The sequence below is a fragment of the Bubalus kerabau genome, unplaced genomic scaffold (assembly GCF_029407905.1).
Source record: "Bubalus kerabau isolate K-KA32 ecotype Philippines breed swamp buffalo unplaced genomic scaffold, PCC_UOA_SB_1v2 scaffold_78, whole genome shotgun sequence".
Classification (NCBI taxonomy): Eukaryota; Metazoa; Chordata; class Mammalia; order Artiodactyla; family Bovidae; genus Bubalus; species Bubalus kerabau.
The window spans coordinates 620,077-646,484 of record NW_026577932.1 but is presented as its reverse complement, the minus strand read 5'-3'; the positions used below and the strand labels follow the sequence as shown (position 1 = coordinate 646,484).

Sequence of the window (26,408 nt, the reverse complement as noted above, 5' to 3'; positions counted from 1 at the left end):
TGAGACCACTGCAGGCCTCCGGTCATGACGGGAAACAGGAGGCTCGGGGTGGCCCCCTCACATCTGGGTTCATGTTGTTATTGACTGAGTGCTGGGTGTCTATGGGCCACCCCTTCCAGTCCCAGCCCGGGCCAGCCCCCAACGCCTCCCCGGGGCCTCAGGCACCTGCGTTTCCAACCCAGGAGACGCCCAGCTGGAGCTGATCCACCCCCCTCCCCGGGGCTCTGTCCGCAGGACGGCACGGTGTTCGACGGCCGCCCCATCGAGTCCCTGTCCCTGATTGACGCGGTGATGCCGGACGTGGTGCAGACGCGGCAGCAGGCCTTCCGGGAGAAGCTGGCCCAGCAGCAGGCGGCCGCGGCCGCAGCAGCCGCAGCGGCGGCAGCAGCCGCGGCAGCAGCGGCCACGACGGCGGCCCCCGCGGCCGCTTCCCAGCAGAACCCACCAAAGAACGGCGAGGCCACGGTCAACGGGGAGGAGAACGGAGCACACGCCATCAGTGAGTGTGGGATGCCCGGTCCCGGCGGGCTTCTCTAGTGTCCTCCGACTCTGGCTGGGTCCGCTGGACGGTGTCCTGCAGGCCTTGGCTAGCGTTTGCTTACTCTGCACCCAGGAGGCCTTCTTGCTCCAATTTTCCCATTGAAATCCTTAGACGTGGTTTGTTTGTTTAATTGGAGAATAATTAACGTGCAGTATCATGTTGGTTTCCACCATCCATCAACACCAGTTTCTGCGTAGGTATACATAGGTCCCCTGCCATCCATCAACACGAATCAGCCATAGGTATACACATGATACATATGTCCCCTCCCTCTTGAAGCTCCCTCCCAGCCCATCTCCTGCCTCTAGGTTGTTTACAGAGCTCCCTGCATCACAACAGCATATTCCCGTGCATGTGTGTGCACGAAGTCACTTCCGTCACGTCCGCCTCTTCTGCAACCCCCGTGGACTGTTGCCCGCCAGGCTCCTCTGTCTACGGGCTTCTCCAGTTAACAGTAGTGGAGCGGGTCTCTGTTTCCTCCGCCCAGGGGCTCTTCCCAAGCCAGGGATCGAGCCCCCGTCTCTTGCATGGGCAGGCGGGTTCTTTACCATGAGCGCCACGTGGGAAGCCCCAGCACATTCCCGCTGGCTGTCTAATTGTATACGTGGTTCCGATGACGTGACTTTCTAATACCTGCCCATCCTCAGCTGTAGGAGTTCCGCTCCTCTGACAGCTCACTTGGTGTAAAGGGAGTCGTGTTGCCCTTTGAATACCGCCCAGCTCAGGAGGGTCTCGTCTCTGGAGGCGCCCTGCACTGTCCTGCCCTGCGGACAGATTCTGACATGGCACTCAGAGCCCATGGTCACTGAGAGGTTACCAGGCCCACATAGCAAATGCTGGCTTATGTGGTTGGTTGCAGTAGGGTCCCTGTTAGCTAATGCCCAAAAGGTTGTGCAAAATGAGGCAGAGAGCTTCAAGTTAGAGAGTGCTTAATTGCTCAGTCATATCCAGCTCTTTGCAACCTCATGAACTGTAGCCCGCCAGGCTCCTCTGTCCATTGAATGCCCCAGGCAAGAGCACTGGAGCGTGGGTAGCCACTCCCCTCTCCAGGGGATCTTCCCGACCCAGGGATTGGACCTGCGTATCCTGCACTGGTAGGCGGATTCTTTACCATCCGAGCCGCCAGGGAAGGCCAGAGAACCTCCTGCTTACAAATTCAGAGACAGCTTCAAGGAAGTTCTACATTCAGAGTGTGCGTGTGTGTGCGTGCATGTAAGTCTCTGCCAGTGAGTGTGTCTTCTTCCCTATTTTGAACGCCCCTTCCCTCCGAGGTGCTGTGCACGCCCGAGGGGGAAGATTGTCATCTCCGGGCCGAGGCCTCTCCCCACTGGAGTCGGGACACGGCTCTACCGCTGGGCAGAGAGAAGGGCCAGGCTGCCATGCAGGACGGCTTCAAGACTGTCTGTGCAATGTCGAATCAAATGACCTCCCATCAGCAGGCCCCATAATCAATGTTCACAAGGTTCTCCAGGACAGGGGCCCAGGAAAGGAGAAGAAAAGATAACGTGGCTTGTGCCCGCATGTCATTCGTGGGCTTGCCCAGTCCCGTGGGGTCTCTCCGTCAAGGTGCTAAAAGTGAAACAGGAAGAAGGTGAACGTCCTCGTTTGCTTCAGCTACAGCCCAGAAGGTGAACGTCCCTGTTTTCTTCACCTTCCACCCCAGAAAGGAAGCGTAATTGGTGAGGCTTGAGAAATCTGCTTTCGCACTGCTGTGACAGAAACCTTGCAAACTCCACCGTGTCTTTCAATCTAAAATGCCAAGGGGGCGTAGCCACATGGAGACAGGTGTGCTGGAAGCTCCCAGCTCCTCCTCCGTTTGAGGGGGCCTCTGCAGTGGGGTTACTTTCCACCTGAGGGCCGGCCACCAACTTCCCCCCACCGACACACACACACACATGCATGTCCACTGTTTTCCAACTTCTGCTCTGTCCCACCTGCTCTTGTTAAAAGGCAGCTTCAGCCAGACATACAGCGTCTGAGGTTAGACTTCATTCTGACCTTCAAGAACCTTCTTTCTTGTGCCGCATAGAAGGGGAAAAAGTGGATCTACTTTTCAGGACTTTGCTGGGGGCTCACATGGTGAAGAATCTGCCCGCGGGGCAGGAGACCCAGGTTCAATCCCTGGGTCGGGAAGATCCCCTGGAGGAGGAAATGGCAACCCACTCCAGTATTCCTGCCTGGGGAAATCCCATGGACAGAGGAGCCTGGCGGGCTACAGTCCATGGGGTCGCAAGGAGTCAGCATCACTGAGCGACTTAACGCTAAAGCATGATCCAGGATGAGTCTCTTCTGTGCAGCATCTATCACGACTTGTTGCCACCAGCCTTTCACAACCTGGAGTCCCCGTTGGGTCGTCTGGGGTGTGTCTGCATGGCTTCAAAAGCCTGGAACACACTTGGCTCCAGTAAGAAAATAGCATTTGAGTCCCAAGACCATGAGGTTGTTAGCAGGCCGAGGGGTTGTGGGTGGTCAGCCTTCTGCAAGAAGGATGGCGTGTCCGTGTGGGAGCTTCGTAGGTAAGGAGGTGCCCCCTCAGGAAGATGTCTTATAAAATCACTTGTCCCGTCTACAGAAGGAACTTGTGCTGAGAAAACTTTATATGTATCCTAATTATTCCCACTGACATTTGAATTATAACTTGCATTCTAGCAGCAGTGTTTGCAACTGACTTGTTCAGTTGCTAAGTTGTTCAGCAGTACAGATCTCATCTGCCAATGCAGAAGACATTAAGAGATGCGGGTTCGATCCCTGGGTCGGGAAGATCCCCTGGAGGAGGAAACAGCAACCCACTCCAGTATTCTTGCCTAGAGAATCCCTGTGGACAGAGAAGCCGGGTCACAAAGAGGCGGACGTGACGTGGCGACTTAAACAGCAACAACACAACTTAAGTTCTAGGCATATAACAAAGAGTGAGATGGCCTTTGGTATTAAGAAACTACTAATTTCACTTGTGTTGCTCTTGTTCATTCAGTGGTGTCTGACTCTTTGAGACCCCATGGGCTGTAGTACACCAGTCTTCCCTGTCCATCACCATCTCCCGGAGTTGGCTCAGGCTCATGTGCATTGAGTCAGTGATGCCATCCAACCGTCTCATCCTCTGCATCCCCTTCTCCTCATTGACTTCTTAGGAAAATGTAACAAAATATGCTTCTTTTTACTGTGGAAATAGAGAGAAGGAACCTTCAAATTCTGCTCAAGAGACAGCTGTCTGTCTGTGTCCAGTCTCATTCCCATTGTTATTACCTATGAGCCTGGCCCTAGTTACAAAGAATAAACACCAGTTTTTAATTCCCTATCAAATCTGGAGACTGTGAAGACTTCACAGAAGCCATCCCCTGGTTACAATCATCACAAGTGACCTGGCAGTGCAGCGGAGGAAGTTATCTGTCCAGCTTACATGCTCTGAGGATGGATGGGTTTCTTCCATGTCAGTGAGACACGTTTCCTGTCCTGTTCCCCACGACAGATAATCACTCGAAACCAATGGAAATAGACGGAGACGTGGAGATCCCGCCCAGCAAAGCCACCGTCCTTCGGGGCCACGAGTCCGAGGTGTTCATTTGTGCCTGGAACCCTGTCAGTGACCTCTTGGCTTCGGGGTAAGGGGTCAGGCCGGGGGTGCCCGGGGTCCAGATATCCGAGTCCTCCAGGCTCAGGTTGGGGGGTTCCTGGGGTCCAGGTGTCCAAGTCATCCAGCGTCAGGTTGGGGGGTTCCCAGGGTCCAGGTGTCCGAGTCCTCCAGGATCAGGTTGGGGGGTTCCCAGGGTCCGGGTCCTCCAGGGTCAGGTTTGGGGGTTCCCAGGGTCCAGGTTTCTGAGTCCTCCAGGGTCAGGTTGGGGGTTGCCCAGGGTCCAGGTATCCGAGTCATCCAGGGTCAGGTTGAAGGGTGGCCCAGGGTCCAGGTATCCGAGTCCTCCAGGGTCAGGTTGGGGGGTGCCCAGGGTCCAGGTTTCCGAGTCCTCCAGGATCAGGTTGGGGGGTTCCCAGGGTCCGGGTCCTCCAGGGTCAGGTTTGGGGGTGCCCAGGGTCCAGGTTTCTGAGTCCTCCAGGGTCAGGTTGGGGGTTGCCCAGGGTCCAGGTATCCGAGTCCTCCAGGATCAGGTTGAAGGGTGGCCCAGGGTCCAGGTATCCGAGTCCTCCAGGGTCAGGTTGGGGGGTGCCTGGGGTCTGGGTGTCCGAGTCCTCCAGGATCAGATTGGGGGGTGCCTGGGGTCCAGGTGTCCAAGTCTTCCAGGGTCAGGTTGGAGGGTGCTGGGGTCCAGGTGTCCGAGTCCTTCCTCCTGGGATAGACACTCCCTTTCTACGTCATGTGTGAAATCTTCTCAGAGTGTACAGAGCAGGGCTTTGAGCAGGGGGGAGCCCTTGGGGTGTCTAAGCCTGTGCAAAAGTCCATATTCAGCTGTTTTCTCAGCTGTGTGGAAAGCTATGCGCAGACATTTAAAATGATTAGGGCACCTAAGAGTGGAGAGAGAAAACCATGGTGATTTTTTTTTTTTTTGGAGCGACATTAAAAAGATAGAGACCCAGCCAGGCGACAAGCAGTGGTGGGTGTTGCTTGCTCTGGGCCCGGGAGCTTGAGGGCTGGCTGTGTTCCTTGCGCAGGTCCGGAGACTCGACCGCCAGGATATGGAACCTGAATGAAAACAGCAACGGGGGGTCCACACAGCTGGTGCTGAGGCACTGTATCCGGGAGGGGGGCCACGACGTCCCCAGTAACAAAGACGTCACCTCGCTGGACTGGAACGTAAGCTGCCTCCCTCCCGGACGCCGTCGGGGACACCTGTGCCGTCCCCGCGGCCTTGGAGACGGCTTGTGGTGTTGGACGGAGCTGGGGCGGACCCCAGAAAGGGGACGGGATCGTGGGTCAGCCCACCCGGGGGTCCGGGCCGACCGCCAGCCGAATGGTGTTCAGTAAGCTGCACGTCGGCAGCAGGAGGAGTCTGGCGGCTTTATCAGGGAGCCTGTTATGTGGGGGTACCCTGAGGTGTGCCCAGGGAGATGCGAACTTCCCACCCGACCCTCCGCATCTGTGCCCGGACACACACACAGCTCTCCAGCATCTTTTCACTTTCTCTTTATCACGTTCTTTTTTTCTTTTTTTTTTTTTTTGGACTATACAGTTTATTTTTTTCTGTTTTTGATTTTACTTTATTAATTTATTTTAATTGGGGGCTAATTACTTTACAATGCTGTAGTGGTTTTTGCCATACTTGACATGAATCCGCCACAGGTATACATGTGTTCCCCATCCTGAAACCCCCTCCCACCTCCCTCCCCATCCCATCCGTCTGGGTCATCCCAGTGCACCAGCCCCGAGCACCCTGCCTCATGCATTGAACCTGGACTGGCGATCTGTTTCACATATGATAATATACATGTTTCAATGCTATTCTCTCAAATCATCCCACCCTCACCTTCTCCCACAGAGTCCAAGAGACTGTTCTGTACATCTATGTCTCTTTTGCTATCTCGCATACATGGTTATCGTTACCATCTTTCTAAATTCCATATATATGCGTTAGTATACTGTATTGGTGTTTTTCTTTCCCTTTTTTTTGGTGTTTTTCTTTCTGACTTGCTTCACTCTGTATAATAGGCCCCAGTTTCATCCACCTCATTAGAACTGATTCAAATGCATTCTTTTTAATGGCTGGGTAATATTCCAGTGTGTATATGTTCCACTGCTTTCTTACCCATTCATCTGCTGATGGACATCTAGGTTGCTTCCATGTCCTGGCTATTTATTATAAACAGTGCTGCGATGAGCACTGGGGTACACGTGTCTCTTTCAGTTCTTGTTTCCTCGGTGTGTATGCCCAGCAGTGGGATTGCTGGGTCGTATGGCAGTTCTAGTTCCAGTTTTTTAAGGAATCTCCACACTGTGCTCCATAGTGGCTGTGCTAGTTTGCATTCCCCCCAACAGTTTATCACGTTCCTGGATGTCCTGTCATTTCATCACAAACTCTTCTCTCGTCATAGTATCTGCAGCTATTTTTCAAAGCTTGCCAAGGTCTCCCAAAGTCACTCAGTAACTTTTCGTACGGTGTCTTTTATTGATGTCGTCATTGGTGACGGGGTGCGGTGTGTTTTCCTCGCCCCCCTGGCCTTGTGATGATTTTTGGGGAAGGAAGCCTGGGACTTGCCCTGGTGGCCCAGAGGTCAGGAGTCTGCAGCTCTGTTGCAGGGGCCGTGAGTCTGACCGACCCCTGCTCGGGGAATGAAGGCCCCGCGTGCAGGCTCGAATAAATAGCTTGTGTTGGTGTGTTTCTGGCCCACAGAGTGACGGGACACTACTGGCTACGGGTTCCTATGATGGTTTTGCAAGAATATGGACAGAGGATGGTAAGTCCTCCCGGCCCCGCCTCCCTCGCGTCAGCGTTGGAAGAGGGGGTACTTTGAGTTGCCATCATCCGGGGTACAGACCGAGCGTGTCTCAGAAGTCACCCTGATTTCTCTCTTTGTTTTTAACCTACCAGGTAACCTGGCCAGCACCTTAGGCCAACATAAAGGCCCCATCTTCGCCTTGAAGTGGAACAAGAAGGGCAATTACATTTTGAGTGCTGGAGTAGACAAAGTGAGTGTTTGCGTGAGATACCTTGCTTTTTTTCATCTATGTTGAATCTCTCGGGAAACATCACGGTTTCTTTGAATTCTGGAAATTCTACCTCCCCCTTAACAAATCAAAGGGGCCTTGTTGGGAGGTTTTGTGAGCTTCTGTGGTTTTGATCTTCTGGAATTCTAGAAGCCTCTGAGTGAGAGACTGTCCACCGTGATGAATCAACTGTGGCAGGAATAATAACAGTGTTCTTGAAAATGATATCTTCTCAGGGAAGAAATTTAAGTTAGGGATACTGGCTTTGGCCCTCTGTGCGTGCTTAACCCAGAGTGGCTAACCTGTATTTCTGATCCATAAAAGCTTTTGGATAAGTCATGTTTCCTTTTTCCCAGTGTGTGTTTAAGGTAACACAGAGTAAGTTGTGAGGTCCTTGGGATCGCAAATGAGTCAGGCACGACTGAGCGACTGAACTGAACTGATAGTAAGTTGTTACAACAACTGATGTGGTATATGAAGTTGTGTCAGAATTGTGAAAGTGTTTATATATTCTCTGCCGTGCCAGACTTGTGACTGGCTCAGTTAAGAAAAAAGAGTTCAGTTCAGTTGCTCAGTCGTGTCCGACTCTTTGCGACCCCATGGACTACAGCACGCCAGGCCTCCCTGTCCATCACCAGCTCCCGGAGTTTACTCAAACTCATGTCCATCGAGTCGGTGATGCCATCCAACCATCTCATCCTGGGTCGTCCCCTTCTCCTCCCGCCTTCAATCTTTCCCAGCATTAGGGTCTTTTCAAATGAGTCAGCTCTTCGCATCAGGGGGCCAAAGGATTGGAGTCTCAGCCTCAACATCAGTCCTTCCAGTGAACACTCAGGACCGATCTCCATCAAACAAAAAATCGCTGGGACTTCCCTGGCAGTCCAGTGGTTAGGACTTGGCACTTTCACTGCTAGAGGCCCAGCTTCAGTACCAGGTCAGGGAACTAAAATCCTATAAACCACACACTGGAGCGGGGGATAAAAATGTTAATTGGTCTAGAGCTTCCCAGGTGGCACTAGCGATAAAAAACCCCGCCTGCTGATGCAGGAGACTTATAAGAGACGCGGCTTCGACCCCTGGATTGGGAAGATCCCCCGGAGGAAGGCATGGCAACCCACTCCAGTGTTCTTGCCTGGAGAATCCCACTGACAGAGGAGCCTGATGGACTTACAGTCCCTGGGGTCACAGAGAGTCAGACACAACTGAAGCGACTCAGCGCTGGAGCTGGCCTGAAGGTTTTCAAACACACTCAGTGCTGACAGTATCTCGCCAGGAACTTTAATGCTGTTGATACAAAGTAGAGCCAGTTTTTCCTAAAGGAAGATCTTTGTTAAAATGTCAATGACAGGGAGGCGTCAAGTTTCCAATGTAGCTGAAAATTCCAGTTGAGAATTAATTCCAAGTGTTTTGCATCGAGCTGCCTCCGGCTTCTTCCCCAAGTGTCTCACCAACACTAGAACGTGTTCAGAAGCATTCGTGACTTCCTTTGTCTTCTGGCGTGGAGATCTTTTTTTTTTTTTTTTTTTTTTTCTGCTTAATATGTACAGCAATACCAGTGGAACCCAGTTTCTCTAGCCTATGCGGTGTCCCCACTTCACTGAGTGACAGTCAGGAGAATTTTCAGAAATAACCATTTCTGCAGCTTTTCACTTGGAAAATTGCTCCAAAACGGAGTTTTAGATGTGCATTGTTTGTTTGTTTTTTAATAATTTTTCAAGTTTGGGACTTCCCCGCTGGGTCCAGTGGTTCAGACTCTACGGTTTCTAGTGCAGAGTGACGTACGTTCGATGCATGCCTGGGATCTCACGTCCTGTGCAACCCAAAATCTCTTCATTTAAAAAGAAAAGTTTTTTTTTAATGATAGGTATTCAAGTTTGAGGATAAAGATGGGACTCCCACCAAAATTGGTAGCTTCCTGCATATCAGTTAACGGCTGCCGTTGTCCGGAGGAGTATAATAACCAGATGGGCGTGGCTGAGTTCCTAAGTGTGATGTCTGGGTGATTTAAGTGTGTAAGACACACCCTGGATTCCAAAGAGTGGGCGAAAAAGACACAGGCCACACGATGCGAATATATTGATTCACGTTGAAGTGACAGTTTCACCGTACTGGAGTGAAATAAAACTGTATATTGTGAAAAAAAGTTTTACTGTTTTTTTTTTTTGTTTTTTTTTTAATTTTTACTGTGCTTACTAGAAACTTTTAAGTTGAGCAGTGCTAGTTTAGAAAAAAAGAAGGGCTTGCTGTGTTCTCATGTGTGACAAATTTTTCTGGAGATAACTTTGCGGGAGGAATCAGTAACTAAATTTTTTTTTTTTTTTTTTTTTTTTTTTTTTTTTTGCGGAGCACAGACAACAATAATCTGGGATGCTCACACAGGAGAAGCCAAACAACAGTTTCCGTTTCATTCCGGTGAGTACTTTTTCAATACTTTTTTTTTTTTTTTAACTTTTCTTGTTTTTAATTCAAAAATAAGAATTCGGAGTCCTGAGAACGGTCTCTTAAAGTAACGGTGAATGCTCGGAAGAAGGCATGCCTCATGAGCAGTGCTGAGCATGCGGGGTGGACGTTTGCTGATGCATCGTGGCCCTGAGGTGATGTGTTGGCAGCCATCCGAGGGTCTCTCCTGCTGGGCAGATCCGGGTTCCTGGTGATGCTCAGAACCACAGGGCTGGCTCCCAGGACTCCCCAAGCCAGCGCGACCCACCTCGGTGCCTGGGGAGGGCTCCAAGCAGAAGGGGAGGGGTGTGGTCCTGCAGAAGCAGACTGGGAGGAGAGATACCCTGCAGGGTCCTCGGCATGACTGGCAAAGGCATGCGGTCCTTCGTTCCCTCCTGGTACGGCCGGCAGACCCCAGGGGGTGCCCTGTGCATACCTCGCCCTGCTGGAGAGGCGGTCAGCCCGTGTCTTCTGTGGCTGTGCTCGGGGACTCCACATTGCACACATCTCTAGGGGTGCTGGGCGGGGGGTGTTTGGTACCGCTTTACTCTTAACAGCAGGGATGAAGGTGGGAGTGCTGAGCCTTTGTAGAATTGTGTTTCCCCTTCCCCAGGAAGTGGGCCGGGCTTCAAGAGCAGGGAGCTTGGGCGCCCAACCTGTGAGCGTGTGTATGTGGGTCTGTTTGTGTGTTTCTGTGTATGTCTCTCTGTGTGGCGATGTGTATGTGTTGCAGGGGGAGTCTGTGTATGTGTCTCTCTGTAGGGGAGTCTCTGTGTGTGAAGGAGGCATCTCTGTGTGGGTGTGTGTCTCTCTTTGTGGAAGGGGTGTGTGTGTGTGGGCGTGTGTCTGTCTGTTGAAGGGGTGTCTGTTTGTGTGTGTCTGTGTGTGCATGTATGTGTCTGTGTGTGCATGTGTGTCTCTCTTTGTGGAAGCTGTCTATGTGTGTGTGTGTTTCTGTGTGTGGTAAGGGATGTATCTTTGGGGGGGTCTGTGGGTGTGGGTATCTCTCCAGAGGTGTGTGTCTGTGTGGGTTTGTGTCTGTGTGTGGGTGTGTGTCTCTGTGGAAAGGGTCTCTGTGTGGATGTGTGTCTGTGTGTGGGTGTGTGTCTCTGTGGAAGGGGTCTGTGTGTGGGTGTGTATCTGGGTGTAGGTGTGTGTCTCTGTGGAAAGGGTCTCTGTGTGGATGTGTGTCTGTGTGTGGGTGTGTGTCTGTGTATGGGTGTGTGTCTCTGTGGAAAGGGTCTCTGTGTGGATGTGTGTCTGTGTGTGGGTGTGTGTCTCTTTGTGGAAGGGGTCTGTGTGTGGGTGTGTGTCTTTCTCTGTGGAAGAGGGTCTGTGTGGGTGTGTCTGTCTCTTTGTGGAAAGGGTAGGTATGTGGGTGTGTGGGTGTGTGTTTCTTTGTGGAAGGGGTCTGTGTGTGTGGGTGTGTGTCTCTCTTTGTGGAAGTGGTCTATGTGTGGATGTGTTTCTGTGTGTGGGAAGGGATGTATCTTTGGGGGGGTCTGTGGGTGTGGGTATCTCTCTGGAGGGGCGTGTCTGTGTGGGTGGGTGTGTGTTTCTATTTGTGGGGTCTGTGTCTCTTGGGGGGGGGGGTCCGTGTGTCTCTGTGCGTGCCTCTGTGTGTAGGTCTGCGTGTCTGTGTCCATGTGTGTGTTTCCAGTGGGCAGAATGTACAGAGCATTCACCATTCTGTAGCTCCAGAACATTCTTGTCACCCCAGAAGGATACTCCTCACCCATTAAGAATGCGCTCTCTAGTGCCCCTCTCCCCAGCCCCTGACAACCCAGTCTTCATGATTTGATCCATGTGCGTCACCTCCTCCGAGCCAGCCATCTCTGCCATGGACAGAGAAGACCGTGGCAGGTGAGCCTGGTGGATGTCTGTCAGGTTTGGCGTGAGCCCCCTTCGGGGATCGCAGCCTCATGACAGAGGCTAAGACCGTCTCGAGCTTTGTTGTAGGGAAGGGACTCAGCGACGGGGCAGAACCCTTCCAGGGTTCTGATTCTTGGTGCTGAGCACTAGTTTGCTGACGTGATGGGGGGATGTCTGTAACGCAGACAGCTCTGGCTTCTGATTTTTTCAGAGGGGAACATGCCCGTAAGTTTCCTGTACCAGTTTTCATCTTGAGGACTCTTGTATTGAGTCTTTCAGCAGGATGTAAATTTTCCCCAGAGCATTCCCAAGGTCCCAGGCTTTCTATCCCATGGACCACGTGTCTCTTCTGCCGTCAGGGAGCTTCTCACCTGGGGTGTTGCTGCCCACGGGGTCGACCCGTATCCCGTTGCTGGGTTGGCTCTGGGTGCTATTTGCTGTTCCTCTATAGCATGAAGCGGTGTGGTAGACACTGTCCAAGATGGAAGACAAGGGAGCGTGCTTTTCTTTAAGCTGTAGGGACAACCATCCCTCAGTGTGTGATGCGTTGATAATCAGCAGTTGCCTTGCCTCTCCAGAGGTGTTCCCCGTGAAGGCTTGGTGGGGGTGCCCTCAGTCAGCAAGAAACCTTAGGCCTCAGAGCTTAACAGTGTTCCACCGCTCAGCACTGAGAAAAAACAGGTTAAAAACAAGTGCAGGACCTTCCCTGGTGGCTCAGACAGTAAATAATCCGTTTCTGATACAGGAGACCCAGGTTCAATCCCTGGGTGGGGAAGATCCCCTGGAGGAGGGCATGGCAACCCACTCATTTTTTTTGATAGACTGTTGATAATACTGCCGGAGCCACGAGGGTCAAATCGTGGCTCAGACAGGACCTAACTAGTGACTCAGATGGTAAAGAATCTGCGTGCAATGTAAGAGACCCAGGTTTGATCCCTGGGTCGGGAAGATTCCCCTGGAGAAGGAAATGGCAACCCGCTCCAGTGTTGCTGCCTGGAGAATCCCATGGACAGGGGAGCCTGGTGGGCTATTACAGTCCATGGGGTCGCAAAGAGTCAGATTCAACTGAGTGACTCATAAGGTGGGTAATACCCAAAGCCTTGGATAGATCTCAAGGGGCTTCTGCAGTTTGGAAAAAAAATAAAGTCAGACTCCAAGGATCACATCCTGGGTGAGATACCATTTATATCTCAGTCCAGGGAGAGGATGGTGGGCCAACTCACATGGCCCAGGGGAGGTCCTGGTGATGTTGAAACACGCTTGTGGCTCTTGACCACCGTGGTGGTTACACGGCTCGGCCCTTGAGATCAAGCCCTATGACACTGAATATACAGCTGCGTCTGGACCCATTCACCTTCCAAGTCCAGCCAGTACTGCAGGGCCACGACATGCAACCAGTGGGTGACGGATTCAAGGTAGAGCCTTCCTGTAACATCTCTGCACTTCCCGGGATTCTATTTGTCGTTACCGTTCAGTTGCTCACTTGTGTTCAACTCTTTGCCACCTCATGGACTGCAGGACACCAGGCTTCCCTGTCCTTCACCATCTCCTGGAGTTTGCTCAAACCCATGTCCATCGGGTCGGTGATGCCATCCAACCATCTGTAATCCCCTTCTCCTCCTGCCTTCAATCTTTCCCAGCATCAGAGTCTTTTCCAATGAGTCAGTCCTTCCCATCAGGTGACCAGAAGTATTGCAGCTTCAGCATCAGTCCTTCCAGTAAATACTCCGGGTTGATTTCCTTTAGGATGGACTGGTTGGATCTCCTGGCTGTCCAGAGGACTCTCAAGAGTCTTCTCCAGCACCACAGTTCCAAAGCATCAATTCTATAGCCTTTTCTCAAGTAAAAGGTACAAGGAAAAAAGCAACGTGAAGCATGACTGTGCCTGGAGCGGTGCTGATGCTCAAACGTCATTGGCCAAGTGTGAGCAGGTCACCCAGACCCCCTAGAACCGCTGAGCCCACGTGACTGGTCGGGGGAGGGCAGGGTCCCAGCCACACAGTGGACGCAGACCGACGACCCCAGTCAGCGGAGTACACAGCGTCCTCTGTTTAGATGGCCGGGGCTCAGCACACATTCGTTTTTATGGCCAGGTGCCACTAACCATCCCCGGAACTGCGTGCCAGATTGTCACCCTTCCAGGCGTATTAATTGCTTGCCTGAAGGCAGAGGCCGGCCCGGGAAATCTGTGACTTGGCTCATGCATGCGGTGTTATAAACAAGAGCAGCTGCAGGCTTTGCTTCCACACTCCCAGGATCGTCCTGCTGACCAAGTGGATCCGGCTCCTTCATTCCACTGGGCGTGTGTGGCAAATTCATCAGGAGCCGTGGACCTGTGCTGAACCCCCCTTTTTGGGTTCTTGAGAAAGCCAGCGTGGCCTCTCCGTGAAACCCTCCCCCTGCAGGCTCTGTGAGGGGTGGTGCTAAGATGTAGAAGCTGATGGGATCTGTCCTGCAGTTCTGGAAGGCAGGAGGGTGGACGGGGTGCACCTCTGGTTTGAAGGTTAAGAACAGGGGCTTCCCTGGTGGTCCAGTGGTTAACAGTCTACCTTTGCAAGGCAGGGGACTCAGGTTCGATCCCCGACCCAGGAAGATAGTGTGTGCCGCGGAGCAAGTAAACACGTGCCCTACGACTCCTGACTTTGTGCTCCCCGATAAGAGAAGCTGCCTCAGTGAGAAGCCCGCACACCTCAGCTAGAGAGTCACCCGCATAGCAGCCAAGACCCAGCACAGCCAGAAATTGTTCAGTGGCTCAGTCGTGTCCGACTCTTTGTGACCCCATGGACTGCAGCACGCCAGGCCTCCCTGTCCATCACCAACTCCCAGAGTTTGCTCAAACTCGTGTGCATTGAGTCGGTGATGCCATCCAGCCATGTCATCCTCTGTCGTCCCCTTCTCTTCCTGCCTTCAATCTGTCCCAACATCAGGGTCTTTTCCAATGAGTCGGCTCTTTGCATCAGCTGGCCAAAGTAGTACATTTTAAAAAATTAATAAATATATGTTGAAGGCTAAGGATCAGAGGGGGTCGTCCGATTTATCATATCCTGGGTGATCTGGATTCTTGTCCCACTTGAGTGCTGACTTACGTGTAAGAAACACGTGAGACAAGGTTAGGTATTGATCAGTTGACAAAGATCTGTGCAGAGGCTTGCAGGACTTAACCCTCCTTTTCTGTAGAAGCAGGGACGTGTCTGGAGAGAATGAGGGTGCTGAGTCGTCTCCTGGGGACGATGGCAGAAGGGAAGCAAGCCGTCATGTCCCCCAAACCCTCACGGAGGTCTTCAAGCCAGCGGCCTCTGAGAAAGGCCCAGGACCTAGAGACGGTGTCCACCATAAGGCCACATGTCTCCCCTCAGATGTTCTCGTCAACTCAGCATCTTCACATTGTAGAACGCAGTAACGGGTCATGGGGCATTTCTTTCAACCCTGATACCTTGAACATGGGGCTTCGCTGGTGACTCAGGTGGTAAAGAATCTGCCTGCAGTGCGAAAGACCTGGGTTCCATCCCTGGATCAGGGAAGATTCCCTGGAGAAGGGCATAGCAACCCACTCCAGTATTCGTGCCTGGAGAATCCCATGGACAGAGAAGCCTGGCAGGCTACAGTCCATGGGATCGCAAAGAGTCAGATATAACTGAGCGAGAGACACACACGTTGAACATAGGCTGTGAAGTCTTTTTCCTCCGCTCTCTCCCTTCCCCACCAAAAGAAAATCCATCACCCAGCCCAGTGACGTTCCTGGGAGCAGCAGGGTGCTTCTTCCCTACCGTCTCACCTGCACCAGGGGAGCGAGTTGCTGTGTGCTCGGGGCACCCAAAGCATCACTTTGGGTGACGCTTTGGTGGGGGTCGGCTCTCTTTCTGGAGCCGTCTGGTCATCCTTGCAAATATAAACAGCAGACCTCAGGGTCTGTGATGGACCGAGGCTGTGTGGGCACTGCGAATGTTGCTTTAATCACATTGTCGGGTTTCTCAACTCTGCTGCTGCCGCCTCTGAGTCAGCTGAGCTCCGTGCACACGTGCTCAATGCCCGTGTCGTCCCCTCTCCCCCACCCCTCCGCCCTTGGCTTCTCCGCAGCCCCTGCGCTCGACGTGGACTGGCAGAACAACACGACCTTCGCCTCCTGCAGCACGGACATGTGTATTCACGTCTGCAGACTCGGCTGTGACCGCCCCGTGAAAACATTCCAGGGACACACGGTGAGTGGGAGTCCTGACTGTGGGGCCTCGGGTTCACGAAAGGTGTGTGGGGAGCTGGGAAACCGGCTGGTCTCTGCCTAGGATTAAAAGCCTACTTACTGTGACTGCCACCTCATTCTCCTCCAGCCTCCTTGGGACTATTAAAGCTCCTCCAGTGGTCAGTCATCCACCTGGGTTGGCAATGGTGTTTTTGTTTTGTTTTGTTTTTCTTTTTGATTAGCTGGCATGAGCCAGGTGTTGGATTTTGCAGGAAAGACACTAAATTAGGCATTATAAAAATGTCTGAAGACATAAAAGGAAAAAAAAAGTGAGTACGAAAATTACTTTTTTAAAGTCAGCTTTGGAATAACTAACTGGTTTTACACTGGTTCCTAGATAAATTCATTTGGCTTCCTTCTTAGATGTGATTTTTTCCCCCCCCTTGGAGAAATATAGCTGAAGGGTAGCTGGCTGTGTAGGGCGTATGATTGTGCACTTTGGATCAAGGAGGAAGGAGAAAGAGAAACATGCCTGAAACCTGGGGTGCTGCTTGGTTATCCAGGGTGAATGCAAGCAGGCTTCTTGCAGAGACGACAGAGCGCTCCTGCCCCCTGCTGGAAGCTTGCGTTAGTTCAGTTCAGTTCAGTTCAGTTGGTCAGTTGTGTCCAACTCTTTGCAACCCCATGGACTGCAGCACGCTAGGCCTCCCTGTCCATCACCAACTCCTGGAGCTTGCTCAAACTCATATCCATTGACCCAGTGATGCCATCCAACCATCGCATCCTCTGTCGTCCCCTTCTCCTGCCTTCAATCTTTCCCAGCATCAGGGTCTTCTCCAATGAGTCAGTTCTTTGCATCAGGTGGCCAAAGTTTTGGAGTTTCAGCTTCAGCATCAGTCCTTCCAATGAATATTCAGGACTGATCTCCCTTAGGATGTACTGGTTGGATCTCCTTGCAGTCCAAGGGACTCTCAAGAGTCTTCTCCAACACCACAGTTCAACAGCATCAGTTCTTTGGTGCTCAGCTTTCTTTATAGTCCAGCTCTCACATCCATACATGACTACTGGAAGAACCATAGCTTTGACTAGACAGACCTTTGTTGGCAAAGTAATGTCTGCACTTTTTAATATGCTGTCTAGTTTGGTCATAACTTTCCTTCCAAGGAGTAAGCGTCTTTTAATTTCATGGCTGCAGTCACCATCTGCAGTGATTTTGAAGCCCCAAAAAATAGAGCCTGCCACTGTTTCCCTCCCCATCTATTTGCCATGAAGTGATGGGACCGAATGCCATGATCTTAGTTTTCTGAATGTTGAAGCCAACTTTTTCACTCTCCACTTTCACTTTCATCAAGAGGCTCTTTAGTTCTTCTTCGCTTTCTGCCATAACGATGGTGTCATCTGCATATCTGAGGTTATTGATATTTCTCCTGGCCATCTTGATTCCAGCTTGTGCTTCTTCCAGCCCAGAGTTCCTCATGATGTAGTCTGCATAGAAGTTAAATAAGCAGGGTGACAATATCAGCCTTGACGTACTCCTTTCCCTGTGTATTACAAATCTGTTATTCCATGTCCAGTTCTGACTGTTGCTTCCTGACCTGCATACAGATTTCTCCAGAGGTAGGTCAGGTGGTCTGGTATTCCCATCTCTAAGAATTTTCCAGAGTTTGTTGTGGTCCACACAGTCAAAGGCTTTGGCATAGTCAATAAAGTAAGAAGTAGATATTTTTCTGGAGCTCTCTTGATTTTTTGATGATCCAACAGATGTTGGCAATTTGATCTCTGGTTCCTATGCCTTTTCTAAATCCAGCTTAAACACCTGGAATTTCACGGTTCACGTACTGTTGAAGCCTGGCTTGGAGAATTTGAGCATTACTTTATTAGCGTATGAGATGAGTGCAAATGTGCAGTAGTTTGAGCATTCTTTGGCACTACCTTTCTTTAGGATTGGAATGAAAACTGACCTTTTCCAGTCGTGTGGCCACTGCTGAGATTTCCAGATTTGCTGTCAAATTGAGTGCAGCGCTTTCACAGCATCATCTTTTAGATTCTGAAATAGCTCAGCTGGAATTCCATCACCTCCGCTAGCTTTGTTCATAGTGATGCTTCCTAAAGCATTCCAGAATGTCTGGCTCTAGGTTGGTGATGACACCATCATGATTATCTGGGTGATGAAGATCTTTCTTACATAGTTCTTCTGTGTATTCTTACTACCTCTTCTTAATATCTTCTGCTCCTGTTAGGACCATACCATTTCTGTCCTTTATCATACCCATCTTTGCATGAAATGTTCCCTTGGTATCTCTAATTTTCTTGAAGAGATCTCTAGTCTTTCCCTTTCTATTGTTTTCCTCTATTTCTTTGCATTGATTGCTGAGCAAGGCTTTCTTCTCTCTCCTTGCTATTCTTTGGAATTCTGCATTCAGTTTGTGTTACAGGTTCCTGGCTTTTTGCAGTGAGGACAGAGCGCTCCTGCCCCCTGCTGGAAGCTTGTGCTTACTACTCCCAGGCTTTTTTTCAGCGAGGACAGAGCGCTCCTGCCCCCTGCTGGACGCTTGTGTTTACTACTCCCAGGCTTTTTGCAGAGAAGACAGAGCGCTCCTGCCCTCTGCTGGACTCTTGTGTTTACTACACCCAGGCCTTCATTTCTTTCTTTCTTTTTTTTTTTAATCTTTTGCTCTCTTGCAGAATGAGGTCAACGCTATCAAATGGGATCCGTCTGGCATGTTGCTAGCCTCCTGCTCTGATGACATGACATTGAAGGTAAGGCTGCAAGGCTGGGCCGTGTGACCCTTGGTGACCCCCAGGGCCTCGTGCTGTGTCTTCGGTCCCAGCGCTCCTCCTGCAGCTGGCCGTTGTGTTGTGAGTGCTCTTGCTGCCTCTGTCGTTTTTTCTCTTTGCAAACGACGTGGCGCTTGCCCGGGCACTGAAGCCCTGTTTATCGGTCGAGGTCCCGTGGAGCCTCCTTCCGTTCCTGAGGCCTTTCTCCCAGCCAAGTACTAACTAGACCAGACCCGACCCGACCCGACCCTGTCTAGCTTCCGAGATCAGACCAGGGTGCTATGGAACTCCCTGGCCTTTCTCACGGGCGCCACCTGGTGGTCAGCGGACGTCTCTGCCTGTGAAGCACCTGCCCCTTGTCAGCCGCCCACCCTGCTGGACGTCAGCTTCCCAGGGACAGAGAAACCTCTGCAGTGCTCCAGGCAGGAACGGTGCTGAACCTCCCCGCAGTGGGAGAATCAGCCTTTGCTCACCGTGTTCCCGTTGTGTCCCGTAGATCTGGAGTATGAAGCAGGACACGTGTGTCCACGACCTTCAGGCGCACAGCAAAGAGATATACACCATCAAGTGGAGTCCCACTGGGCCGGCCACCAGCAACCCCAACTCCAGCATCATGCTGGCGAGGTAAAGGACAGACAGCCCGCACCCCAGTCTCGGTTCCCAAAAGCAGCCTTGGTGGCTGAGGCTGTGCCAGCCATGCACCCAGTAAAAGTCATTCGTGTCCCCGAGAGACCAGGAGATGCTGTCAGTGTGTCTTGAAAACGTGTTTATGCCCTCAGATGCTAAAGAGTCTGCCTGTAATGCAGGGGACGCGGGTTGGGAAGTTCCCCTGGAGATGGGACAAAGCTACCTGGAGAATCCCATGGACAGATGAGCCTGGCGGGCTACAGTCTGTGGGGTCGCAAAGAGTTGGACACGAGTGAGTGACTCACATTCAAAGTTACTTAGAAACTTAACTCAAAGTGAGAGGGCCAGGAGATAGAGGGTATCACATGCTGGCTAAGTTGAGATAAGGATGCTTTTAACCTTGAGGCTGGAGGGAGAAATTGTTTACATCCACTCTCCCAGCACTTTGCTTTGGTGAAGGTTTTTACTACAACTGAAGAAAGGAAGCAATTTAGCTTGAACCCCAGGCTTGGTTGGGCTTCCCTGGTAGCTCAGTTGGTAAAGAATCTACCTGCAATGCAGGAGACCTGGTTCGATCCCTGGGTCAGGAAGATCCTCTGGAGAAGGGAGAGGCTATATACTCCAGTATTCTTGGGCTTCCCTGGTGGCTCAGGTGGTAAAGAATCCGCCTGCAGTGTGGGAGACCTGGTTTCGACCCCTGGGTTGGGAAGATCCCCTGGAAAAGGGAAAGGCTACCCACTCCAGTATTCTGGCCTGGGGAATTCCATGGACTGTATAGTCCATGGGGTTGCAAAGAGTTGGACACGACTGAGTGACTTTCAGTTCATTTCACTTCACTTCGGGCTTGGTTTACTTGGCCCAACTCGGAGCTGCAGGTGGTGAGAATGTTGAATGGTGATAAAGGCTCCCCGGCCAATACCAGATCCAGCCTAACCATTCATCCTGGCTGGCCTCGGCTTTTTTGGCACCAGGGACCAGTTTTATGGAAAATCGCTTTTCCAAGGTTTACAGGATGATTCGAATGCGCTACATTTATTGTGCCATTTATTTCTGTTATGATCGCATCTGCTTCACCTCAGATCATCAGGCATCAGATCCCGGAGGATGGGGACCCCTGGTTTATGCAGTAAAGCCCCTAAGACACCAGCATCGGATGCAGAGGACTAGTCAGTCAGTGACACGCCAGAAGGGAGCAGAGCGGTTAGAAGTCCACAAAAGCTCATCACTGAGGCGGCATTCTGCAGACTTGTGTGTTCCCAGTCCTGGTCAGACCTCACTCAGGATACAATGTTGCACTCCCAGTAGGATATTTTAATAAGAACCTTGAGGCACACAAGCTAAAGAGATTCCAGGAGTGAACTGGGACACCCTGAGGGTTCTGGAGACCATGATCCCACAAAGCGTGGGTGTGTGGTCTGGCCTGGGAAAGACAGGACTTGGGAGGAAGCGGCAGTGGGTTTTTTTCTGCGCATGGGGTAGTGGGGAGAATGGCCAGTGGCCCAGCCCTGCTGTAAATGAGGGGGAGACCCCCTCCCCTTGTCTTTGTCACATAGCAGTGGGATGAAGAATCTGTTACTGAAAGTGCCTGACCCAAGGCTGTCTCTCAGAAAACACAGAAAGGAATTCCTGCATCAGCTAAAAGCTGATCCAGAAAAACATGAGAGCTGTTAGGCTCCTATTGCAAGCCACTGTCCTGAAATGCACTTTAAAGATCTAGGAACAGAACGTTCTCTTTTTTTGTTTTGTTTGATGACTTGTAAGGTGCTTTTGAATCACATGGTACCCATGACGGCCGTAAGTGAGCCTTCTAGGCGCCAAGCGTAAAGGGATGGATCTAAGTCCCAGAAGAGGAAAGAAACGCCTGGTGAAACAGCTCTGTGGTGGGTGGGCTTCCCAGGTGGCCCTAGTGGTAAAGAAGCCGCCTGCCAGTGCTGAAGATGTAAGAGACATGGCTTTGATCCCTGGGTCGGGAAGATTCCCTGGAGGACAGCATGGCAACCCACTGCAGTATTCTTGCCTGGAGAATCCCATGGACAGAGGAGCCTGGCGGGGCTGCAGTCCATGGGGTCGCAAAGAGTCAGGCATGAATGGGACAGCTTGGCATGCATGCACGCACGCTCTTCTTTAAGATTTAGACAAAACTAAAATTTGCAGCTCCCCGGAGTGTGATTATATATTTGGATGCGATTATATTTTAATTCCTGTGGGATTAAAATTTGTGTTCGCTCACTTAACCATTTCCCCGAATACGGCTCTCGGCTTTTTATTTTTGGCTTTGTTTTTCATTTGGCAGCGATACATGTGTTGTCAGTGGTGGGACCATTTTAGAAAATTTAGCGAATACGTATCATTTGTGTCTCAGAGAAATGCAGAAATAAATGAGTGTGGCTGTCAATTTGTTCCCTTGATAACGGCACCCAAAAAGAGAAAGACATTTATTGCGTGACTGTTTTTAAAATTTATTTATCTTAATTGGAAGAGAAAAACTTTACGATGTTGTAATGGCTTTTGGCATACCTTAGTATGAATTGGCCACAGGCATACATGTCCCCTCCCTGGACCGTGGCTCTGTGTTTGGTGCGTGTTGAGTCACATTCTAGAAGAGGAAGAAATACCCACTTACGGTCTCTGAAATGTAAGGAAAGTCACTCCCACTGTGAGAGTGGCGTCCTCGGGAGACCGGCGGGAACCTGCCGACAATGTGGTGACCTTTTTTGAACCCACGGGCGTCCGCGGTGACCTTCTCTGTGTCTTTGCAGCGCCTCGTTCGATTCTACTGTCCGACTTTGGGACGTGGAGCGGGGCGTGTGCGTCCACACGCTCACCAAGCACCAGGAACCCGTGTACAGCGTGGCCTTCAGCCCCGACGGGAAGTACTTGGCCAGCGGCTCCTTCGACAAGTGTGTGCACATCTGGAACACTCAGGTAAACCCCCTGCATTCCCACCGCCCGGGTCCCCCCCAGCCCCACACCCAATACAGTCAAGTTTTCACCTACCCTGGGCTTCCCTGGTGGCTCAGATGGTAAAGAATCCACCTGCATTGTGGGAGACCCGGGTTTGATCCCTGGGCTGGGAAGATTCTCCTGGAGAAGGGAATGGCAGCCCACTCCAGTGTTCTAGCCTGGAGAATCCCAGGGACATAGGAGCCTGGCGGGCTACAGTCCGTGGGGTCGCCAAGAGTCGGACACAGCTGGGCGACTGACACTTTGATTTCACTTTCTTGGTGACCCCAGAACCTGAGTTTGCACTCAGGAATGCCTTGCCTCGGACACGGACATAGACACATCCCCAGTTCCCCGGAGGGTCGGAAGCCCACCCAGCGCCATCTGCCCCGGGCTCTTTGTGGATGCTGGGTCGCCCCTGCCAGGGACTCGGGGTATTTTTTTTCCGAGCCCTTGGCAGGAAACCTTGCACCCCCTGCCTTCCATTGAAAGCAGCAGGCATCACGTGTGGTCCCAGGATGGAGGAAGCGGGCACCCCCGCCCATGTGTGTGCTCGGTCGCTCAGGCGTGTCCGACTCTTGCAACCTCATGGACTTATATTACGTAGCCCGCCAGGCTCCTCTGTGCACGGGATTCTCCAGGCAAGAATGGTGGAGTTAGGGTAGCCATTCCCTTCTCCAGGGGCAACTTCCTGACCCAGGGATTGAACTCACATCACAGTAGGATGCTTGACTTTCAAAAAAATTGCCATCAATAGCCGGGTTCTTTCTGCCATCAGCAGCTCAGCAAGTCATTTTACCCACCCTTTTTTTGTTTGTTTTTAAATCGGAGGATAATTGCTTTTTTTTTACAGCTGATTTCTGCTATGCAGCAAGGGAATCAGCCATATGTATACATATGTCCCCTCCCTCTTGAACCTCCCTCTCCCCACCCATCTTCAAGTCTCCACATAATGGCAGAGCACCGAGCTGAGGTCCCTGTGCTGTATATATACATCAGCTTCCCACATTTTGCATCCTTTTTCCCCCCCACTAAATCATAAAACTCTCTTGAGTCATTCTGAGGCTCCCTTGAACACTCAGTGAGATGGAAGCCTGGTTGAAATATAAGCACATATCTGATCTTGCTGACTTTCTCCTTCCCCCAGGAGGCGTGAGCCTGGCGGAAACCGTAGAGGCTGTCTCTCTTGGTGGGCAGCCGAGGGTCATTTAGGCACCCCCCACCCTCCAACCCTGTGGCCATAGGTCTGAGTCACATGTTCCCGCGAGGCCAGAGCCCCTTTAACTGAAAGTTCTATTAACATCTGTAGCTTTGGAAGCTTCTGGGCTGACATCCCCAGGTGGGGTCGGGGGGCAGGTGGCCTCGCCAGCGTTCTGCCTCTCGAGTGACGGCGCCCTTGCTTTGCAGAGCGGAAGTCTCGTCCACAGCTACCGAGGCACCGGGGGCATCTTCGAGGTGTGCTGGAATGCCCGGGGCGACAAAGTGGGCGCCAGTGCGTCAGATGGCTCCGTAAGCAGCACCCTGGGGTTTCACCAGGCAGGAGAGGGGGCGGTGCAGGGAGGAGGGTGGGTTCAGGGAGGGTGGGGTCAAGAACGGTCCAGACCCCTGAGACCCACGTGGGAGTACACCCAGGGCCATGACGGGCCTCGGAGACGTGTGTTGGTGAAGGAAGCATCTAGGCTGGGCAGTGCTCTGGGAGCAGATGTCTCTTCTCGCTTCCTGAATGATGTGTGTTTTTTTTCCTGGCGGAATTGGTGGTTCTCAGCTGCATCGGTTGCACCCTTGGAGACATTGGAGGTGTCTGGAGGCGTTTGGGTTGTTAGTGCTTTTGGCAGGGTGGGTGAGGGGTTGCTGGCACCTGGTGTGGAAACCGCGGCTGCTGCTGGAAGTCTTAGGATGCTTGGGACCTCCCCCCCCACAGCAGAGAAGTGACCCGCACATGACAGGTGATGAGGCTGAGCAACTTGGTCCACCCTTGGCTTCAACCTTTGCGCCCCCACCCGGACCCTCTGGTGATGAAGGCCCAACCTTCCATTCAACAGGTCTCCTGGGTCCCAGTAACCCTCTGCTGGTCCCCTGAGGTGTCTAGCTTTCTGCACTTGGAATTGCCCTGAGATGTAGGACAGGGCATTGGCTGGCTGGCTGTCAGCCTGCCCCCCAACCCTTCCCGCCAGCTGTGTGCTCAGGCTTCAGTTGCCATCTGCTCCACCATGTAGGGGTCTGGTCTGTGACACCCATTGACGGCCGTGGCCTGGGGTTGGGTGCTAATGATGTTTAGACACTCACCTGTCCGCTAGAGCTGGTCTGATTGAACCCTCTGGACTGTGTGAGTAAAACTTTATTTATAAACAAGTGGACAGTGGCCCGGATTTGGTCCACAGGCCACGTGCCATCCTGTGCTCTTAAGGGCATGTTATGTTGCCTCTCAAGATAACAGGCGCTTTTCTCTCTCCTTCCAGGTGTGCGTGTTAGATCTGCGAAAGTAAACACACACAGAAAAAATATTATAGACACGAGAAGAGAATTCTGACAGACCAGCAGTGGATGTGTGGGGTTGTAGCACTATTCAGACACAATTCCGTCAGCTCCGAAACAGCGCCAACCTGATCTTAGGGAGTGTCCTTTGAGACCAAGTCATCCCTGGCCACAGGAGTCTCTATTTTTTCTTTTTTTTTTTTTTTTTTTCATAACCTCCACCGAGAAGTTTAAAACAGAAAACACACACACAAGTCCTGTCAAAGGCGGGGAAAAGGAATGGTTTCCACCTGAAACGTCCAGCCCCAGAGGAGCGAGAAGCCACCAGCTTGACTCAGTGCATGGATCAATTTCCACCCAGAACAGGCTCCGATGGTTGAGAGGAACGAAAAAACAGGAAAGGCTATGCCAAAACGAAAAGAGAAAAAAAAAATGCTGTGATAAACCAAAAGGGGAGGAAAAACTCCTCCCGTCAATGGGTTGTTTTTGTTTTTGTTTTTCCCCCTAAACATTTGGACACTACAGTTAAACTCTCACCAGAATGTTCGAAAGACCAGTTTGTATGGATGAAATGGGTACCTTTGTAATCCCAACAGTTTCTATTTTCTAGAACCTTTGTCCCCGTGGTTTTTCTATGGGCTGGAATCCTGTCGTCTTGGTTGGTGGGGTGGAAGTGGGGGAGGCGGGGCGGGCCTTGGGTCCAAGGTGGAGACTGTTACTGGGTGTCTTGCTTCTTTGCTGTTGTTTCACCCACTGGAGAGACAGCCCCCCTCTGTCAGATGCCGTGCTTTCTGGCCTGCATCTTCCCCTTCCCCCTCCCCCATCCCCCTCCCCCTCCTCCTCCCTCATAGTCGCCTCCCATCTTCCAGTCTCAAGGGCACTTTTGGCGCATAATAAGTGCTTTATGTAAGAAGGCAGGGCAAGGGGGACTTTTTACAAGGAGGGGGAAGAAGAAAAAAAAAAGTGACTTATAAGAGAAAGAGCCCGGAGTATTTTTGGAGAAGAAAAAGATATTTTTTACGTTAAAACAATTTTAAAATCGTAAAATGGCCATTCAGACACGAGCGCTTTGTGTGAGTCATATTTAACAACAACAACAAAAGAAACCTTTAGGAAGAGACAGGTAGAGGGGTCCCTTCACTTTGAACTTGGTGGAAGGCAGTGAGGGGGCTCTGGGTGGGCAGCTCTGGGGTCGGCTTTGGGGCTGGTCTGTGCGGCCAGAGAGGAAGACCCCAGCCCCTTTTCTGCTCCAGGAAGACCTGGACGTTTCTTTTTTCCTGGTGCATTGGACCAGAACAGCGGACAAGGGGGTGCCCCCGAACCCAAGAAGCGTTCGCAGAACCAGCATCGCTGAAAGGGGGCCGTCGGAACCATCCCGCTGCACAACACCAATGCCACTTTGTTCAAGACTCGGGGCCATGGGCGGGGGGACCCCCCTCTAAACCAGGAGCGGCTCGGCCAACTCCCTGCAGGGCTGACCAACTGGAGGGGCCTCCGGGACCTCACTGGGTCTCACAGCAACAGACGTGATTGGAGAGAGGTTTTCAGTCCTGAGGGTGAATTAACAGAGGTAGGGTGTCTCAGTTCACAGGCCATCTTCACAATTTGCTTCCTCTGGCAGCAGGTCAGGAGAAATTGCCCTTTTTTTTTAAACAACGAATCTTTTTACTGTTTTTAAAAAAAAAAAAAAAAAAAAATTAAAACATGGCTTTGTGTGTCCCTAGGGGAGTTTTTCCTTTCCCTTGGATCAGGTAACCTTTGTACTTTTACCGCTGTCCTGACCCCATGCTGACCCAGCTTGTAAATTAGCAGCAGGGCCTCTGGGCTTATCCGTCTTCCCCCGGGGATGGGGCTGGCGGTGGGTAGGTTGCAGCCCTTGTGTGTTCCAGCAACCAGCCTGGATGGTTTTGGAGGGTGGTGGTATCTGTCCATGGACCCAAAAGCCAATGGTAAGGCATGGCTTA

At 51.7% G+C, this 26,408-nt stretch overlaps 1 protein-coding gene across 6 annotated transcripts in view; it reads left to right on the top strand.

Annotated features, from left to right (window-relative positions):
• Positions 1-25,056, top strand: part of LOC129641155 (F-box-like/WD repeat-containing protein TBL1X) — a 245,089-nt gene extending 220,033 nt beyond the window's left edge. For all 6 annotated transcript variants that reach the window (XM_055565937.1, XM_055565938.1, XM_055565935.1 and 3 more), the window contains 12 exons: positions 235-499; positions 4,008-4,140; positions 5,144-5,285; positions 6,820-6,883; positions 7,018-7,115; positions 9,485-9,545; positions 15,522-15,643; positions 18,307-18,381; positions 18,896-19,023; positions 21,786-21,951; positions 23,377-23,478; positions 24,429-25,056. In XM_055565937.1, the coding sequence (XP_055421912.1) occupies positions 235-499; positions 4,008-4,140; positions 5,144-5,285; positions 6,820-6,883; positions 7,018-7,115; positions 9,485-9,545; positions 15,522-15,643; positions 18,307-18,381; positions 18,896-19,023; positions 21,786-21,951; positions 23,377-23,478; positions 24,429-24,455 (1,383 nt within the window). In that variant the 3' untranslated portion in view covers positions 24,456-25,056. The remainder of the gene's footprint in view (positions 1-234; positions 500-4,007; positions 4,141-5,143; positions 5,286-6,819; positions 6,884-7,017; positions 7,116-9,484; positions 9,546-15,521; positions 15,644-18,306; positions 18,382-18,895; positions 19,024-21,785; positions 21,952-23,376; positions 23,479-24,428) is intronic.
• Positions 25,057-26,408: the final 1,352 nt, after the last annotated feature.